General features: G+C 44.3%; 1 protein-coding gene across 1 annotated transcript in view; it reads left to right on the forward strand.

Annotated features, from left to right (window-relative positions):
* Nucleotides 1–6,215: 6,215 nt before the first annotated feature.
* Nucleotides 6,216–21,281, forward strand: part of LOC311247532 (solute carrier organic anion transporter family member 1C1-like) — a gene marked incomplete at both ends in the record, with an annotated part of 38,127 nt that continues 23,061 nt past the window's right edge. Inside the window, 5 exons of the mRNA XM_084338574.1 lie at nt 6,216–6,318; nt 10,096–10,341; nt 14,331–14,495; nt 17,379–17,574; nt 19,752–19,917. Coding sequence (XP_084194700.1) covers nt 6,216–6,318; nt 10,096–10,341; nt 14,331–14,495; nt 17,379–17,574; nt 19,752–19,917 — 876 coding nt within the window. The remainder of the gene's footprint in view (nt 6,319–10,095; nt 10,342–14,330; nt 14,496–17,378; nt 17,575–19,751; nt 19,918–21,281) is intronic.

The following is a 21,281-nucleotide window of genomic DNA, read 5'->3' on the forward strand; positions in this document are numbered from 1 at the left end:
ATACAGGCACAGGTCATAGATACCAACCATGTCATGCTAGCATACAGGCACAGGTCATAGATACCAACCATGTCATGCTAGCATACAGGCACAGGTCATAGATACCAACCATGTCATGCTAGCATACAGGCACAGGTCATAGATACCAACCATGTCATGCTAGCATACAGGCACAGGTCATAGATACCAACCATGTCATGCTAGCATACAGGCACAGGTCATAGATACCAACCGTGTCATGCTAGCATACAGGCACAGGTCATAGATACCAACCATGTCATGCTAGCATACAGGCACAGGTCATAGATACCAACCGTGTCATGCTAGCATACAGGCACAGGTCATAGATACCAACCGTGTCATTATACAGGCACAGGTCATATCTTCATTGAGAACATGCTATATGCAACTATATGCATGTATGCCTGTATGACTCATGTATGACGCGTCACCGTATCCGCTAGACCGGAGGCATGACAGGACATTAGCAAGAAAACCCATAAAAAGCTAACACCTCTCACACCTATCACACCTCTCACACCGATCCCACCTATCACACCTATCACACCTCTCACACCGATCCCACCTATCACACCTCTCACACCTATCACACCTCTCACACCTATCACACCTCTCACACCTATCACACCTCTCACACCTATCACACCTCTCACACCTATCACACCTATCACACCTCTCACACCTATCACACCTCTCACACCTATCACACCTCTCACACATCTCACACCTATCACACCTCTCACACCTCTCACACCTATCACACCTATCACACCTCTCACACCTATCACACCTATCACACCTATCACACCTCTCACACCTATCACACCTATCACACCTATCACACCTCTCACACCTATCACACCTCTCACACCTATCACACCTATCACACCTCTCACACCTATCACACCTATCACACCTATCACACCTCTCACACCTATCACACCTCTCACACCTATCACACCTCTCACACCTCTCACACCGATCCCACCTATCACACCTCTCACACCTATCACACCTATCACACCTCTCACACCTCTCACACCTATCACACCTCTCACACCTATCACTCCTCTCACACCTATCACACCTATCACACCTCTCACACCTATCACACCTCTCACACCTATCACACCTATCACACCTATCACACCTCTCACACCTCTCACACCTATCACTCCTCTCACACCTAGCACACCTCTCACACCTATCACACCTCTCACACCTATCACACCTATCACACCTCTCACACCTATCACACCTATCACACCTCTCACACCTATCACACCTCTCACACCTATCACACCTATCACACCTCTCACACCTATCACACCTATCACACCTCTCACACCTCTCACACCTATCACACCTATCACACCTCTCACACCAATCCCACATATCACACCTCTCACACCTATCACACCTCTATACCCATTCTGCAATCTGTTAATAAAGTTGTACTTAAGTTATGCTTTTACATTATACTTACTTAATAATGAATAGTTCCAAGTCAATCAAAAACTATTAGTTTTATTTACTCAAAACATAATGCGGTTTACAGTCTGTATCTACTTAATTATCTTAAGTTGTACTTAAGTTATGCTTTTACATTATACTTACTTAATAAGTGAATAATTCCAAGTCAATCAAAAACTATGAGTTTTATTTACTCAAAACATAATGCGGTTTACAGTCTGTATCTACTTAATTATCTTAAGTTGTACTTAAGTTATGCTTTTACATTATACTTACTTAATAAGTGAATAATTCCAAGTCAATCAAAAACTATGAGTTTTATTTACTCAAAACATAATGCAGTTTACAGTCTGTATCTACTTAATTATCTTAAGTTGTACTTAAGTTATGCTTTTACATTATACTTACTTAATAAGTGAATAGTTCCAAGTCAATCAAAAACTACGAGTTTTATTTACTCAAAACATAATGCGGTTTACAGTCTGTATCTACTTAATTATCTTAAGTTGTACTTAAGTTATGCTTTTACATTATATTTACTTAATAAGTGAATAATTCCAAGTCAATCAAAAACTATGAGTTTTATTTACTCAAAACATAATGCGGTTTACAGTCTGTATCTACTTAATTATCTTAAGTTGTACTTAAGTTATGCTTTTACATTATACTTACTTAATAAGTGAATAGTTCCAAGTCAATCAAAAACTATGAGTTTTATCTACTCAAAACATAATGCGGTTTACAGTCTGTATCTACTTAATTATCTTAAGTTGTACTTAAGTTATGCTTTTACATTATACTTACTTAATAAGTGAATAATTCCAAGTCAATCAAAAACTATGAGTTTTATTTACTCAAAACATAATGCGGTTTACAGTCTGTATCTACTTAATTATCTTAAGTTGTACTTAAGTTATGCTTTTACATTATACTTACTTAATAAGTGAATAGTTCCAAGTCAATCAAAAACTATGAGTTTTATTTACTCAAAACATAAGAACACGTCACACGAACTCAAGACATTCAAGTTAGTAGAACTTTCATAGAATATTGAGTATACCCTACTCAAACTAATTGATTATTTTGAACATGCGGGTTTACAGTGCACTAGCATGCTTACTTAGTATACTAACTAATGCCAAAATGTTCTGCCTCCAATATCACTGAAGAACCAAAACACTGGTGCAAGCGTTCTTTGAACGGGCTGGAAGAGCTCCCGGCTCTTGTGACAAATGAGATAGATATCATGTCATGTCCCCTTCTATATTCCTATTACTTACCTCCTATTTAATAGCACCGCTATCTACACATCACCGTGTGTTTGTGTAACTGGATCTCCTGCCGGCCGGGACGGTTTAATAGACGACATTCACTATCTGGACATGTAACAGACCCAGGGTTGATTCACACGGTTTATCTTTCTTTATGACTTGAGGCTCTTTCTCTCTGCTGTTTCCACAAAGACTAGAATATCAAACATTTTGGAATTGTGAGAAAAGAAAAACGAAATGTTTTATTGGTCAAAAAACGAATTAAAAAAAAATTGTGGACTCCCACTGCCATGCCTCCCACCCACAAAGCAGGCAACTCCTTGGATCTCATATTTTCCCGTAACTCCAGCATCATTAACACCACGGTAACTCCCCTACATGTATCTGACCATTCCTTCATATCCTTCTCACTAACTCTCATGCTTAACCGAAAAGTCTTCACCCCAACTCAAACCGTCTCACTCAGACGCAACCTGCCCTCCCTATCCCCCTCCACCCTCTCCTCTGACATAATATCCGCTCTACCTTTGAGTGACACCTTCTCTGCTCTCCCCACAGAGATGGCAACCTCCACCCTCCTCTCAGCCCTTGCAACCTCCTTCGACAAGCTCTGTCCCCTCGTTGAGAAACCTGCCCGCCGTTCCCCACCCAGTCCATGGCTGACGGATGCAGTGAGAGAACAAAGACAGGTCCTGAGAGCGGCTGAGAGGAAGTATAGAAAGTCACGCCTCACTGCTGACATCGACACATATCACAACCTCTTGTTAACATTCTCCAAAACCATTACTAATGCCAAAGCTTCTTTCTTTCACCATAGGATCGAGGCCTCTGCCAAGAATCTTCGCAAACTGCATGCTACCATGTCCTCCCTCCTCACTCCCCCCCCCACCTCCTCCTCCCTCATCTTTTTCTGCCGAAGACTTTGCGATCTTCTTTGAGGAAAAAGTGGAGAACATCCGCAGCTCCTTCTCCCAACCCCCACCCATTCCAAACGCTGAATCGAGAACCTCATCCTTCACTCTGTCATCTTTCTCTCCCATTACAGAAGCCGAGACCCTGACACTGGTAACGTCGAACCGTCCGACTACATGCCAGCTGGACCAGCTACCCTCCCCACTCCTCCAGACCATAGCACCGGACATCCTCCCATTCCTAACTGCAACCATCAACTCCTCACTCAACTCGGGGGTGGTCCCCACCTCCCTAAAACAAGCCAGAGTCACGCCCCTCATAAAAAAACCAACCCTGAACCCCACCGTCATAGCCAACTATCGCCCTGTCTCTCTTCTCTCCTTCCTTTCTAAAACACTTGAACGTGCTGTATCCAACCAACTTACTGCTTATCTCTTACAGAATGACCTCCTAGACCCCAATCAGTCTGGCTTCCGGACTGGCCACTCCACAGAAACGGCCCTCATTGCGGTCACAGAGGCACTTCACTTAGCAAAAGCGAAAGGCCTCTCCTCTGTCCTGATTCTCCTAGATCTATCTGCAGCCTTCGACACAGTCAACCATCAGATCCTCCTCGCGGCCCTCGCAGGAATGGGAGTGGCTGGATCTGCGCTGACATGGCTGACATCATACCTCAATGACCGCTCCTACCAAGTGTCATGGAGAGGGACTCTGTCGGCCACCCGCCCCCTCCGGACGGGTGTCCCCCAGGGCTCGCTCCTAGGACCCCTTCTCTTCTCCCTCTACACTAAATCACTGGGTAACATTATCACATCTCATGGCTTCTCATATCATTGTTATGCCGATGATACTCAACTCTTCCTCTCCTTCCCTCCCTCAGATATCCACGTCTCTGAGCGGATCTCGGCCTGTCTGTCCGACATCTCCGCCTGGATGACGACCAACCACCTCAAACTGAACCTAAGCAAAACAGAATTGCTCCACCTGCCGGCCAAATCCTCCCCCCTGACCGACCTCTCCATCACAGTCGAGAATGCAGCTGTGACCGCGTCGCCGACCGCCAAGAACCTTGGTGTTGTCCTCGACGACCAGTTGAACTTCTCTGCTCACATCGCAGCGACAACCAGAACCTGCAGATTCCTCCTGAGCAACGTCAGAAGGATACGCCCCTTCCTGACAAAAGAAGCCACCCAACTCCTCGTCCAATCAACAGTCATCTCCCGCCTCGACTACTGCAACGCACTGCTAGCTGGCCTCCCGGCCACTGCCACCAAGCCTCTTCAACTCATTCAAAATGCAGCGGCCCGCCTGATCTCAAACCTACCGAAGTCAGCCCATGTCACCCCACTTCTTAGGGACCTGCACTGGCTCCCCATTGCTGCACGTATCCGCTTCAAGGCCCTCGACCTAGCATACCGTGCGGCAAAGGGAACCGCTCCCGCCTACCTCCGGTCAATGGTCTCTAACTACACACCCTCAAGACCCCTACGCTCTGCGTCTTCTGGCCGCCTCAGATCTACTCCTATCCAAGCTCCCGGAGGGTCATCAAAGAGAAGCCGCCTATTCTCAGTCCTTGCCCCACAATGGTGGAATGAACTACCCATCCCAGTTAGGACAGCCGAATCCCGTCCAATCTTTCGCCGTCGACTAAAGACTCACTTCTTCAACCATTATCTGAAATGATAAAAAAAAAAAAAAAAAAAAAATCTAACCCCGACTAACCTTAATGTCATGCACTTGTCCTAATAAACTAACCTACACTGTAACACGCAACACTTTGATGAACATTGTTACTCAGCTGATAGAGTTATACCCTTCTTGCTGTCTTGTCGCACAGAACTTGTAAGTCGCTTTGGATAAAAGCGTCAGCTAAATGACTAAATGTAAATGTAAATGTAAATGTAAGTAAAAATAGAATAAAAAGGCAGTGTAAACAATATACAATATAATTAACTCTGGCCATGTGCATATGGGCAACAAGGTGCAAGATGAGGGTATGTATGCCCTCTCAGTTATTTTGCCCTACAATTCTCCTCACGGTCATCCTGATAGATGTCCCTTTGGTTTTCTATGACCGCACGTAGGGGCGGGAAACCAAATCCAGTTCCAATAGGAACTCGTAAAAACAAAGTTAAAAACACTGAAAGCAGCTACTCTGTTCCTGTTAAAAACACAGGAGGCCATGTTGGACACGGCGCACTGTGATGTCACAGTGATGTCATCGGTAGAGGAAGTTGTTGAGGGCACGAGGCAGCGTGATGTCACCATGATGTCACTGGGAGAGGAGGAAGCTCTGGAGGGCGTGGGGCAGCGTGATGTCACCATGATGTCACTGGGAGAGGAGGAAGCTCTGGAGGGCGTGGGGCAGCGTGATGTCACCATGATGTCACTGGGAGAGGAGGAAGCTCTGGAGGGCGTGGGGCAGCGTGATGTCACCATGATGTCACCATGATGTCACTGGGAGAGGAGGAAGCTCTGGAGGGCGTGGGGCAGCGTGATGTCACCATGATGTCACCATGATGTCACCATGATGTCACCATGATGTCACTGGGAGAGGAGGAAGCTCTGGAGGGCGTGGGGCAGCGTGATGTCACCATGATGTCACTAGGAGAGGAGGAAGCTCTGGAGGGCGTGGGGCAGCGTGATGTCACCATGATGTCACCATGATGTCACCATGATGTCACTAGGAGAGGAGGAAGCTCTGGAGGGCGTGGGGCAGCGTGATGTCACCATGATGTCACTAGGAGAGGAGGAAGCTCTGGAGGGCGTGGGGCAGCGTGATGTCACCATGATGTCACCATGATGTCACTGGGAGAGGAGGAAGCTCTGGAGGGCGTGGGGCAGCGTGATGTCACCATGATGTCACCATGATGTCACTGGGAGAGGAGGAAGCTCTGGAGGGCGTGGGGCAGCGGCAGGCCAGAGACTCCGTGGAGGCGGCTCCTTCCCAGGCAGCGACGTACAGAGAAACGACACAGCTGAGACAGAGAGCAGGGACCTGGGGAGAGAGAGGGGCAGAGAGGCAGCTTGTAAATGGATCTTAATCTAGCTGGGCAGGCCGCCCAAGCAGACCCACTAAAGTAGCAGTACGCCTGTCTCTTTCTTACTGCTGTGAGCTGCAATTCTGGTATGAAAGGTGCGAAACAAATAAAGTTTATTATTATTATTATAATATCGGCCAATACAGATGTGAAATCAGTCAGGCTGTATACTTTCTACTGAACGCACAGAGAGGAAATTGGTATCTATCCTTCTTGTCCGACTCTGGAGAAGATGGATACCAACCAAGATACCAACAAACCAACCAAGATACCAACCAAGATACCAACAAACACATAGATATATATAACTAGATGGTGCAAGGCATTGTCTTCAGCGTAGTTCACCGGCGGCCATCATGTCACAGGCAGCACGCCCACTCATAACATGAATGTCTATGGTGCATGCAGGGCCGCCTGGGAGAAATGCGAGGCCCTGTGCAAGATTTAACGCGAGCCCCCCCCCCCCCCCCCCCCCCCCCCCAAAAGTAAAAAAAAAAAAAAAAAATTATATATATATATATATATATATATATATATATATATATATTTTTTTTTTATACAGTCAACATATTCTTAAATAATAGCGCTGCCCGAGGCGGGGCATGATACAGTCAACATATAGCAAAAGAGAGAGCGAGAGAGAGCTCCCGTTCTACAGTCAATATACAGTGTACAGAGAGAGAGAGAGAGAGACACACATTGGAAAGAAATTGAAATGCTATTTGGCCCTAAACAGAGAGTACACAGTGGCAGAATACCTGAGCACTGTGACTGAAGATCCTTGAGCACAGCCTAGCCATCGAGAAAGGCCGCCATAGGCAGACTGTGTGTGTTAGAAAGAGAGAGAGAGAGAGAGAGAGAGCACATGTGTGTTTGTCATGTGTGTGTGTGTGTTAGAGAGAGACTAGAGCATGTATGACAGATTCAAAAGGACAAAGATCAACACTTAAATCCAAGAGAGAGAGAGAGAGAGAGAGAGAGAGAGAGAGAGACACACATTGGAAAGAAATTGAAATGCTATTTGGCCCTAAACAGAGAGTACACAGTGGCAGAATACCTGAGCACTGTGACTGAAGATCCTTGAGCACAGCCTAGCCATCGAGAAAGGCCGCCATAGGCAGACTGTGTGTGTTAGAAAGAGAGAGAGAGAGAGAGAGAGAGAGAGAGAGAACATGTGTGTTTGTCATGTGTGTGTGTGTTAGAGAGAGACTAGAGCATGTATGACAGATTCAAAAGGACAAAGATCAACACTTAAATCCAACAAGAAGAGGGTCTATACCAGAGAAACCAAAGCAGCAAGGAGCCAATGGCCGACATCAGCTAAATAGGCTAGCCAGGTACTGTGACACCAGGCCACACACAGCTTTGGCCAATGGCCCAACGCTACCCAAGCTACACAAACGACCATTCACACACAGCACATGTCGTATCTCCAAATGTTGTGAAGTAGCCTATGTTTTGCCTGGAAAAAAACATCGTTATTAACAAAACATTCGGGAGGGGAAGGAAGGAAGAGTGGGGTAATGTCATGACATTTTCATTAATCCAAGTTACCTGCACGAGGAACGCAGGGCGAAAGGCCGCAACACAGGTCTCCACGTTGACGAAAGGCCTCTCGCTGGCGGGACAAAAAGAAGCTATGGCCAGAGCCTTGTCATGGTGCAGGCCCGACTACATCTTCTGTCAAAGGGCCTGCTATTCTCAAGGCTAACTGATAGCATCAAACGAACGTTCCCAGCTGACGCTAAACATCTAACTGGCTAACAGTTAGCTCACACAGTTAGCTACTAGTAGTATTATTATTATTATTATAAATTATTATTATTATTATTAGCTAGTCGACCAGTTTGGCTCCAGAGAGAGAGAAAGAGAGATAGGGTCAGGTGACTCAGGTCCACGGCGGGTATATAATCATAGGTTGACTCACCATAACGCAGTATCAACGTGGAAGGAGACTTTCTTGGCCCCACGGTGTAATTTCTTCTTCTTCTTCTTCGAGTACTTTCCGGCAGACTGGACACCTTTCAACAACTGCTCACTGTCTCTCTCCTAGAAACACACGCTCAAGTGAGGTTTTGCCAGCCCTTTGTGGGGTCTCTACAGATTCAGCTTGTGGTTGATACAATACAGGCTTTGCACAGAATGCTTGTGTATTTTGTCTCTGTTCCTTCTTGACTGCCTGTAACACCGGCAGGGGTGTAAAAAGTACCCAGAAATGATACTTAAGTGAAAGTATGGGTAGCGTCTCAAAATTGTACTCAAGTAAAAGTCAGAGTAACTGGCTAAAAACACACTTGAGTAAAAGTCAAAAAGTTTCTACTTTAAAATGTACTTAAGTACTAAAAAGTAAAAGTAAAAACTTTTTGTTCGGACTGTCTATTCTTCTGATAGCAGCTGTTTAATCAAAGATCCCCCGCTTTCTGGTCTTGCACAAGGACCAATCAGCATGGGTATGGGCGGGTTCATTTTCCATTGATGGAGATTTGATTGGCTGTTTTTAAATAAAGTGCGGCTGCAGGATTAATAACGTTAATGTTAGTTCAGCCAGAGAAACAAATATACTAATTAAAATGGTTGGACCTGCGAGATTTGTACTTTGTACTTTGTAGGTCTGCATTTTAAATGTAAGGAGTAAAAAGTATGTTTTTTTTTCTGAAATGTAATTGAGTAAAAGTACAAGTAGACAAACCTAATAATACTCGAGTAAAGTACAAATCCCCAAAAACAGTACTTAAGTATTGTAACGAAGTACAATTACTCAAGTACTTTACACCCCTGAACACCGGTAACCATTTTCAACAACAGCCAACAAATAGCTTTCTCTGGTGCTGTGGAGATCCTGGGTTCGAATCCCAGCAGTGCCTTTATTTGTGCTGCTGTATGGTGGCACGGTGGCGCAGTGGTTAACACGGTTGCCTCACAGCAGGGGGGCCTTTCGATATATGGAGTTTACATGCTAGGTTTCCTGCCAGCGTTACAACTGGCCTCCCCGAGTGCCCACTGCTCATAATAGTTATAGGATGGGTCAAATACAGAGGTCGAATGTCCCCAAGGGGATTCATAAAGGTACAACTAAACAACTTAACATAGCAAACGGAAACGCTTAATATCTGTGCAGTAGAGTAGGTCAAACGCATGATATTAGGCCCTGGTGTTCCACTGTGACTTTACAAGATCCAGTAATAAGACACTAGCTTATAAAAATCTTTGTTGATGTATTTCCCATCTATTAGATTCAAGATTCAAGATTCAAGAGGTTTATTTGTCACATACTGTACATACCAGGGCATACAGTGAAATGCGGGTGGGCCATGTTAACATTCTAAACATTCTGTGAAAGGCCTCTATTGTGACCCACCTGCATGTCTCCCCATCAGACAGTGTGACCATCACCCCTAAAGATGCCCGCTGGGTGGGCGCTTGGTGGGTGGGCTTCCTGGTGTCCTCTGCCATCCTGCTGGTGGCAGGCATCCCCTTCTGGTTTCTGCCCCGCTCGCTGCCCAAGCAGGGGGGAGAGGAGAGGAGGTCACCCCCCGACCGTGACGCCCAGGACGGGTCAGAAGAAGAGGCCGTTAACAACAACAACAACCACCACGACGTCAAACTCTCTGACCTCGCTAAAGGTATAGCCTCTACAGTACGGTGTGAAAGAAATGTCATTCTAGTTATTCCAGGGTGTGTTAAATCCTGGGGTCACAGTCGCTCGTCCCTGGATGTAATAATATGCAATGCTTCGCGACACTAGCTATACATCACGGCCGGTCGAATGAGTGGATAGTGAGAGGAACTTCCAAGTCGTTATTTCTACTCAAAGTCCGCGTTTGATTCAACATGTCACTGTCCAGAAAACAAACGGCAAACTCTCTGTTTTGAAGTTACCACATTATTATGTTTATTTATTATGTGACCACGGCGGTCTTATCCATTCTGACACCTGAAAAGGAACCCAATTCAAGTGGCAACGTGGGGGTGTATTTAACTTAGGAGTGAGTTTACACCAAGGAGCTACCATTGCAAGGTTTCAACCTTGTGACATTTGCATCAAAAAGGGTTGGGGAAAATCCCTGCATTAGTACATTCTCATCCCAACCATTGCTGTGTAGTGTAGCGTGTAGTGTGTAGTGTGCAGGGGTGTAAAGTACTTGAGTAATTGTACTTCGTTACAATACTTAAGTACTGTTTTGGGGGATTTGTACTTTACTCGAGTATTATTAGGTTTGTATACTTTGTACATTTACTCCATTACATTTCAGAGAAAAAAAACATACTTTTTACTCCTTACATTTAAAATGGAGACCTACAAAGTACAAAGTACAAATCTCACAGGTCCAACCATTTTAATTAGTATATTTTAATTGTTTATCTGGCCGAACTAACGTTAATGTTATTAATCCTGCGACCACAGGTAAACAGCCAATCAAATCCCCATCAATGGAAAATGAACCCGCCCATACCCATGCTGATTGGTCCTTGTGCAACACTAGAAAGCGGGGATCTTTGATTAAACACCTGCTATCAGAAGAATAGACAGTCGGATCCGCACTATGCTGTGGTTAATATTGTGATATTATTCAGGATAATCCAGTATGCTGTGGTTAATATTGTGATATTATTCAGGCTGTGATGTGAATGCCGTCCATGTTAGTTTACCTTCAATGGAGAAGTGCATAAAAATGAAAACTTGGCCCATGATGGAATGAGTTTGAGGCCCCTGGTCTATCCCTTTAAAAAAAAAAAACTTTTACTTTTTAGTACTTAAGTACATTTAAAAGTAGGACTTTTTAACTTTTACTCAAGTGTGTTTTTAGCCAGATACTTTGACTTTTACTTGAGTCCGATTTTGAGACGGTACCCATACTTTCACTTAAGTATAATTTCTGGGTACTTTTTACACCCCTGGTAGTGTGTAGCATGTAGTGTGTAGTGTGTAGTGTGTATTGTGTAGTGTAGTGTGTAGTGTGTAGTGTGTAGTGTGTAGTGTGTAGTGTGTAGTGTAGTGTGTAGTGTGTAGTGTAGTGTGTAGTGTGTAGCGTGTAGCGTGTAGCGTGTAGTGTGTAGTGTGTAGTGTGTAGCGTGTAGTGTGTAGTGTGTAGCGTGTAGCGTGTAGCGTGTAGTGTGTAGTGTGTAGTGTGTAGCGTGTAGCGTGTAGCGTGTAGTGTGTAGTGTGTAGTGTGTAGTGTGTAGCGTGTAGCGTGTAGTGTGTAGCGTGTAGCGTGTATAGTGTAGTGTGTAGTGTGTAGTGTGTAGTGTAGTGTAGTGTGTAGCGTGTAGCGTGTAGTGTGTAGTGTGTAGTGTAGTATGTAGTGTGTAGCGTGTAGCGTGTAGCGTGTAGTGTGTAGTGTGTAGCGTTTAGCGTGTAGCGTGTAGCGTGTGTAGTGTAGTGTGTAGTGTGTAGTGTAGTGTGTAGTGTAGTGTGTAGCGTGTAGCGTGTAGTGTGTAGTGTGTAGCGTGTATAGTGTAGCGTGTAGTGTGTAGCGTGTAGCGTGTAGTGTAGTGTGTAGTGTGTAGTGTGTAGTGTGTAGCGTGTAGTGTGTATAGTGTAGCGTGTAGTGTAGTGTGTAGTGTGTAGTGTAGCGTGTAGTGTGTAGTGTGTATAGTGTAGCGTGTAGTGTAGTGTGTAGTGTAGTGTGTAGTGTGTAGCGTGTAGCGTGTATCGTGTAGTGTGTAGCGTGTAGTGTGTAGTGTGTAGTGTGTAGCGTGTAGCGTGTATAGTGTAGCGTGTAGTGTGTAGTGTGTAGTGTAGTGTGTAGTGTGTAGTGTAGTGTGTAGCGTGTAGCGTGTAGTGTAGTGTGTAGTGTGTAGTGTGTAGTGTAGTGTGTAGCGTGTAGCGTGTATAGTGTAGTGTAGTGTGTAGTGTGTAGTGTAGTGTGTAGTGTAGTGTAGTGTGTAGCGTGTAGCGTGTAGTGTGTAGTGTAGTGTGTAGTGTGTAGCGTGTAGCGTGTAGCGTGTAGTGTAGTGTGTAGTGTGTAGCGTTTAGCGTGTAGCGTGTAGCGTGTGTAGTGTAGTGTGTAGTGTGTAGTGTAGTGTGTAGCGTGTAGCGTGTAGTGTGTAGTGTGTAGCGTGTATAGTGTAGTGTGTAGCGTGTAGCGTGTAGTGTCTAGTGTAGTGTAGTGTGTAGCGTGTAGTGTGTATAGTGTAGCGTGTAGTGTGTAGTGTGTAGTGTAGCGTGTAGCGTGTAGCGTGTAGTGTGTAGTGTGTATAGTGTAGCGTGTAGTGTAGTGTGTAGTGTAGTGTGTAGCGTGTAGCGTGTATCGTGTAGTGTGTAGCGTGTAGCGTGTAGTGTGTAGCGTGTAGTGTGTAGTGTGTAGCGTGTAGTGTGTAGCGTGTAGTGTGTAGTGTGTAGCGTGTAGCGTGTAGTGTGTAGTGTGTAGTGTGTAGTGTGTAGCGTGTAGTGTGTAGTGTAGTGTGTAGTGTGTAGTGTGTAGCGTTTAGCGTGTAGCGTGTATAGTGTAGCGTGTAGCGTGTAGTGTGTAGTGTGTAGTGTAGTGTGTAGCGTGTAGCGTGTAGTGTGTAGTGTAGTGTAGTGTGTAGCGTGTAGCGTGTAGTGTGTAGTGTAGTGTAGTGTGTAGCGTGTAGTGTGTAGTGTGTAGCGTGTAGCGTGTAGCGTGTATAGTGTAGCGTGTAGCGTGCGTGTAGCGTGTAGTGTGTAGTGTAGTGTGTAGTGTAGTGTGTAGTGTGTAGTGTGTAGTGTGTAGCGTTTAGCGTGTAGCGTGTAGTGTGTAGTGTAGTGTAGTGTGTAGCGTTTAGCGTGTAGCGTGTAGCGTGTAGTGTGTAGCGTGTAGTGTGTGTAGTGTAGTGTGTAGTGTGTAGTGTAGTGTGTAGCGTTTAGCGTGTAGTGTGTAGTGTGTAGCGTGTAGTGTGTAGCGTGTAGCGTGTAGTGTGTAGTGTGTAGCGTGTAGCGTGTAGTGTGTATAGTGTAGTGTAGTGTGTAGTGTGTAGTGTAGTGTAGTGTGTAGTGTGTAGCGTGTAGCGTGTAGTGTGTAGTGTAGTGTGTAGCGTGTAGCGTGTAGTGTGTATAGTGTAGTGTGTAGTGTAGTGTGTAGTGTGTAGTGTAGTGTGTAGCGTGTAGCGTGTAGTGTAGTGTGTAGCGTGTAGCGTGTATCGTGTAGCGTGTAGTGTGTATCGTGTAGCGTGTAGCGTGTAGCGTGTAGTGTGTAGTGTGTAGCGTGTAGTGTGTAGCGTGTAGTGTGTAGTGTGTAGTGTAGTGTGTAGCGTGTAGTGTGGGGTGTGTAGCGTGTAGCGTGTAGCGTGTAGTGTGTATAGTGTAGCGTGTAGTGTAGTGTGTAGTGTGTAGTGTGTAGCGTGTAGCGTGTAGTGTGTAGTGTGTAGTGTAGTGTAGTGTGTAGCGTTTAGCGTGTATCGTGTAGTGTGTAGTGTGTAGCGTGTAGCGTGTAGCGTGTAGCGTGTAGTGTGTAGCGTGTAGCGTGTAGCGTGTATCGTGTAGCGTGTAGCGTGTAGTGTGTAGTGTGTAGTGTGTAGTGTGTAGTGTGTAGCGTGTAGCGTGTATCGTGTAGCGTGTAGTGTGTAGCGTGTAGTGTGTAGTGTTGTCAATAACAATCTTCTCCCAGGGATAATCTCTGGCTCGTCTCATTGGCTGAACGTCTCTTCCCAGGGTTCCTCCCCTCCCTGAAGCGGCTGTTGGGAACGCCCTCCTACTTCCTGCTCCTCTGTGGGAACGTCCTGATGTTTAACTCCCTCATCGGCCTCTTCACCTTCAAGGCCAAGTACATGGAGCAGCAGTTTGGACAGTCGGCCTCCCGGGCCAACTTCCTCAGAGGTGACATTCAGGCACAAAGATGGCGGACATTTAGGAACACTTAGGAAGTGTGTGTGTGTGTGTTTCAAGTTCAAGTTTCTTTAATAGTTGTCATACAGAAGTATAGAATACTTTTATACAAAATGCTGCTTACTGTTACGCTCCAGAGACTGTGCTATAGACAAGATAAGTACAAAATAATAACATAGTATAGCATGTAAATTAGAAGTAGAAAATGAGGTCACAGTGTTCAGTATAGACATTATGTACAATGTTCGGTGCAGAATAGACGTAACTGAGTTACCATATAATATACAATATACTATGCAGTGTACTAATATACAATACTATATAGTGCAAAGCAGAAATGGGATGAGGTACAATTTAGGTACAATTTACAGTAAGGTGTACGAGTTTTAGTGCAAATCCTTTATCAATAAATATAAAGTGTGTTTAGGTGAGTGTGTGTGTGTGTGTGCGTGTGTGCGTGCGTGTGTGTGCGTGTGCGTGCGCGTGCGTGCGTGTGCGCGCGTGTGTGTGTGTGTGCGATTAATTAATTACAAATCCTGTAATTAATTAGATACATTTCTTTAATCGCCTGACAGCACTAGTAAAAACATAAGCAGGGGCACTTTAGCTCCAATCAACATCAAAGCTGGCAGGCCTTGGACTGTGGCCAGCGTTAGAATCCTGCAGCAGACGTTTTAATTCAATGGCCCTTTCCTTCCCTTCTTTTCTTCCTCTTCTCTTTCTCTTCTGTCCCTCCCTCTCTTCTTTCACAGCAGCTCATTTGCCTACAGTGTGTTAATTCAGTATACAGTCACATCCCACCAAAAGTTTGTGTATGTGTGTATGTGTCTGCGCGCATGCTATAGAATAGATCTTTACTGGTGTTTTGTTGTTGTTGATGATGATGACAATAATGATGATGATAAGAATGATGATGATGTTGTTGTTTTAACACTTGTACAGCCTATTGTTGTGCGTATAACTATATATATATATATATATATATATATATATATATATATATATATATATATATATATATATATATATATATATATATATATATATATACAATCTTGCGTGTGCTTAGGATTAGGATAAGATTGTATACTCTTAGGATACAATCTTAAAGCGTGTGCTTTAAGACGACCTGGACAGGTGGGCAAAACTTAAAAACTCAGTACAGGCAAGGGTATCAATAGTTAAGATGGATGTACTACCTAGAATCAACTTCATCAGTTCAATGCTACCGTTACCCGCTCCAGAGGGTTACTGGAAAATATTACACTCCTCCACATACAAATTTATTTGGAATAACAAACCACCATGCATAAAAAGATCCACCGCACAGAGAAATAAAGCAGACGGTGGCATGGCAGTTCCAGATTTTTTCCAATATTTTAAGGCGTACACATTAAGACCATTGACAATATGGTTTGATCCCCAAGCATTAGTATCCTGGAGAAAATTGGAAGAAAACATAGTAGCCCCACATAGACTGAAGGACATAGCACACACTAAACTACCAATCAAGCACTGTGAGCGGAAATTTGGCCCCATAATTACCCATGCGATCCGGATATGGCGTGAAACACAAAAAAAATATCCTAACCCACAAAAATGGCATAATCACACTCCCTTATTCAATAACAATGCACTCTTAATTGAAAAACGTCCTATAAGATTCCCTATATGGGAAGAGCAAGGCATACACTCATTAGGGGATGTTTTTAACAACCAGGGTTTTTTGTAGTTATGGAGAAATATGCACAAAGTTTAATCTCACCGGGTCCACATGGCTTTTTTACATACAGTTACTGCTATATGTTTGAAGTCTCACGGTGTTCCATTAGACATACCAGTTGAACACCACAGATACCACAAATTCTTCTATGAAAGAGAGACATCGAGAGGTTTTGTTTCAGGTTTTTATTATCAATTACTAACGTCCTCGTATGAAACCCTCCAACTAGACTCTGTCTGGAGGAGGGATATACCAGACCTGGAAAGTGACTTTGATTGGCAAGGAGCATGGGCAAATGTCCGTCTTACATCAAGGAACCCGGACCATCAACAAATCAATCTTAACTATATTCACAGGACATACTTGACTCCTATAAGACTGAACAGAATGGGTCTTAAACAAGACTCAAAATGCTCCCAATGTACAAATGGAGACGAAGGGACATTTATGCACATGTATTGGGACTGCCCACCAGTTAAGGCATTCTGGAAAGATGTGACCCATCAATTATCAAAACTCGTATCTTGGAATATACCAGTACACCCCTCTGTATTACTATTGAATGATGTTTTTGAGTTTGCAGTAAATCCACAGCTAAAGAGATTGGTTTTATCGGGTATCACAGTAGCTAAAAAACTGATCGCATCACGCTGGTTTCAACCGGAAAAAATGTGCCGGAAGGTTTGGTTTCTTACATATCTCGATGTGATTTATCAAGAAATATCTACAGCAAGAATTCTGGGTCTCAACGAATCCAAAATGTCAATGTGGTTAGAAGTGGTGGAGAGAATAAAAGCTAGCTTATAATGGTAGTGTCTGGTTAGGAGCGAGGGATAATGGAGGTACTATCCAAGGAGGGGTCCGGGAGGGGGGGGTTCGAGCTGGAGCATATGTGTGTAGGGTTTTAGATAATAGGTATTAGGGGTATATCCTGTATAAGGCATTTGTATAATTGGTAATTTCGTTGGATATACACTGTATACGGTAAAATATTATTATATACTTTTTTTTGTTTTCTGTTTCTGTACTTGCATGTCATTTTAGCCACCTTAATTGTTAGTTTCATTATGCATTGTGTGTTGAGTACTGACTTTTAATAATTTTTGTTTTGCAATAAAAAAAAAAAAAAAACAGTGTCTGTCCTCCCCCAGGTATGCTGAACCTGCCCGCCATGGCCGTGGGGACCTTCCTGGGGGGCCTGCTGATGAAGCGCTACAGGCTGGGCGTCGTGTCCGGAGCCCAGCTGTTCTTCGCCACCTCCTTCATGGCCTACCTGCTCCTCCTCCTGCAGTTCGGCACCAAGTGCGACAACGTGCCCGTGGCGGGACTCACGGCCTCCTATAACGGGTGAGTGTGGAGGAGAGAGATGGCCCAGCCCGAGTCAAAACTTTGTATATTTGTCCATACTGAAAGTATATATTTCTTTTATATAAACTGTTAAAAAGTATATTTCTACCCATACTGTATGTACTTTTCTGAGATTATACTTTTGGTGTATTTTTTCATACTTCATAATGTGCTTTCATGTACTAATTCAAAGCACATGTTTACTGTAATATGATGATAGTCATTAAGGTAATATAGTGTAATAAAATAAAGAATGTTTAGATATTTACCTAACTATTTTGGTATGCAAAATGCAAAAAATACGTCAAAGTGTGATTTCAATTTTTATTTTTTTTTTATCCACTTTTTCTCCCATTTTTCTATATTTTCTCCCATCCCAATTTCGTATCATCCAATTCAACCCTCCCCTGTCACGAACGCTGTTTCTTGCCTCCCACAAGCCGGCTGCAATGTGGACTAAGTCATACATAGCACAAGTCCCCTCCGGTACTTGAGGTAACAGCAGTCGCATCTTTTCACCTGCGCAGCTCGATCTCTCAGTGGCGAGGAGTAACGCGTGGGAGGCTCACGCTGCCCCCGACACTTCCTGATTCTACTGCGCAGGCGCACCAACCGACCTGTAGGAGTCGCTGTCCACAACGCCCGATCCCCACCCATCAGTTTTCCCTCCCCGTAATACGGCCAATGTGTATTACTGCGGACGACCAGCTAAACTGAAAACAATGTGGAGAGCTGGATTCGAACACGCGAATCCTAGCGTCTCCACACTGGTGGCGAGTGCCTTGCCCACTACACCACCTAGCCGCCCTAAAGTGTGATTTCAATTTAAGCATATCTTAAGTAAAACCTTTACCACACTAAGTACAACTTAGCGGTGTGAATTTAACACAACCTTAGTATACTGCCTGAATACATGAAAAGTATACTAAAGTATGCAAAGGATACTTTCAGAAAATAGACTCGAGTATACTGTTTGTTTTACTTGGAAGATGTTAGCAGAGTGGGCCAAGATGCAGGTGAATGAGCAGACTGACTATCCACTCCATGCACTGGATCACAAATCCATTAACCGCTCACCGCCGCACGACCCAAATGGTTAACCCTTTCACTGCGACGACACACAGAAGGTTAACCCTTTCACTGCCACACGACAGCCGGTTACGACCGTCGGTCGTGTGGCAGTGAAAGGGTTAACACTTCCAGGTGTTCAGGTGTCAGAACTTGACATTGGCCATTGGAAGCTATTATTAGACGTCTAAAAGACAGTATTGTGTGAAAACATTCCAAAGAAAAGTACACCAGTTTTTAAAAAGGATCACAAATTAAGTGGTGTGGCTCAAGGGGTACAGTAGAGCAGTCGTCTGGTAATCTGAACGTTCCCAGTTTGATTCCGGCTCCCCCCAGCAGTGTGTTGAAGTATCCTTGAGCGAGAGACACTTAACCCCTAACTGCTCCCGATGAGCAGGTCGGCACCTCGCATGGTCGCCTCCGCCATCGATGTGTGAATGTGTGAGTGAGTGGGTGAATGTGAGGCATAAGTTGTAAAGCGCTTTGGATAAAAGCAATATATATTTGCAGTCCACTTATCCATTTAAGCATGCTTTGGCATACATATTAAATATGCATTTGAAATATTGAAACTGTCTATAATGGATAGATGGATGGATGGATGGATGAATTGATGGATGTATGGATGTATGGACAGATGACTGACTGAATAAATGACTGTAATGAGTGCATGAATGAATGAATGGCATTCAATGGAGAATCCAGATCCAGATTCAGATTCAGATTTCTTTATTCACCAGGTACAGGTACAAAATGGAACGTGATTTGACATTACAGTGCATGATTGATTTTTTCACAAATAGGAACAACATAATAATAATAATAATAATAATGATAAATAAATAAGTAAGAATGGCAGGAGAAGTAAATAAATGAATGGCATTCAATGGAGAATGACAGGAGAGGTAAATACAGTAAATGAATGACATTCAATGGAGAATGACAGGAGAGGTAAATACAGTAAATGAATGACATTCAATGGAGAATGGCAGGAGAGGTAAATACAGTAAATGAATGACATTCAATGGAGAATGACAGGAGAGGTCAATAAATGAATGGCATTCAATGGAGAGTGACGGGAGAGGTAAATGGATGCATGTGTCTTCCAGGACGCCCGTGGTGTGGCACAGCGGGGACATGCTCTTCTCAGAGTGCAACAGAGGCTGCTCCTGCTCTGCGGAGGAGTGGGACCCGGTCTGCTCAGAGAACAGCATCACCTACACCTCCCCCTGCATGGCCGGCTGCCGCCACTCCACCGGACACGGGAAGAACACGGTGGGGGAACAACACGCGTGTGACGTGGCTTGGAGAAATCTGTCAGTTAGTAGTAGTCATCTGGCCGCGTAATCGATTACTTAGCCGCATTAGCCGAATTACCGAGTCTCGTGGTCGAAGTTCTTCTGTCTGTGTTCTGACTCCCGAGCGAGCCGGGCTGCTGCTTCGGACAGGCAGCGCACGGGGTCCCGATAACCAACAAGGTTATAAGCCACGACATGCAAGCAAAGGATTTAACCTCTTAACAAGCGGGCCGAAAAATGGCCATTTTTGAACTTGAACTTGAGGACTGCATACTTTTTTTGCAAACCAAAATACTATACTTTATACTTTTTCTCATAGACTCATAGACAATGCATTCCGCGTTTCTTTCTCTTCCTGTTTTCGCTCGGGACTTTTCACCTAGATCCCTGATTCGCTCATCCCCACGTCGGGTATCATTAGAAAGCCACACTCATTGGTTACAAGCCTGTCCAATCATTTTCAAGATCGCCCAAATGATTGACGGAGCTAGAGCCTCGGGAGTTGGGAGTGGTATTAGAAAACATTTAAAGTCTGCAAAAGACTTCACATATCGGCATGTAACTCGAGAACCGCTGTTGTAGAGGTCGGCAAAGTGGCACGTCACGCAGCTCGTCCTTAAGAGGTCCCACCGGGCGGGTCGGTGCCTGTTAAGAGGAACTGTCCACAACACAGCTATACATATATAAATATAACAGTCCTCTTACAGGTAATGAAACAGACCGGTGTTTCATCATATTCCGCATCAGGCTTGGGTGTGAAGAAGAGGCTAATCTAGTCCACAGGTGTCATGATGTTCTGTCCATTCATTATTAACCAGACGTATTGTTATCACCTGCATGGATTTTACCCTTTTCTTACTCTCTGCATTGCTTTTACTCTGCCAGTTGTATGCTCATGTTATGCCTATGTCTCTACATTTGATATGTCTTTAAAATTAGAATGTTTTCGTATTCTAACCCCATATAATTGAAGTCGTTCACACATGAGTTGTAATTGCATGTATTTTTTTATTTAATCCATTGAAGGTACATACAAGAATATACAATGCAATGAATTGAAAAGAAAGGAAAGAAAGTGTTAGGGTTTGTAACCGACCCCAAGCGCAACGGCACAGAGAGAGTTGTTTCAGAGTTAGCCAAAGCAAGGGCGTATTTATTCTCAGAGTCACAAGATAGAATTAGGTTGAGCAACAGAACAAACGGGGAATCTGGCATGTGAAGAATGTTGCGGCTCTGCAGATTCTCCCAGTAGGTGGTGGTGAGGAATTAGCTTGTGACGTCTGAGCCGCTCTGCAGATCCTCCCAGCATACACTCCAGGTGGAAACGGAGGGAGAGAGAGA

The sequence above is a fragment of the Notolepis coatsorum genome, assembly GCF_963971535.1.
Source record: "Notolepis coatsorum genome assembly, contig: SCAFFOLD_403, whole genome shotgun sequence".
Classification (NCBI taxonomy): Eukaryota; Metazoa; Chordata; class Actinopteri; order Aulopiformes; family Paralepididae; genus Notolepis; species Notolepis coatsorum.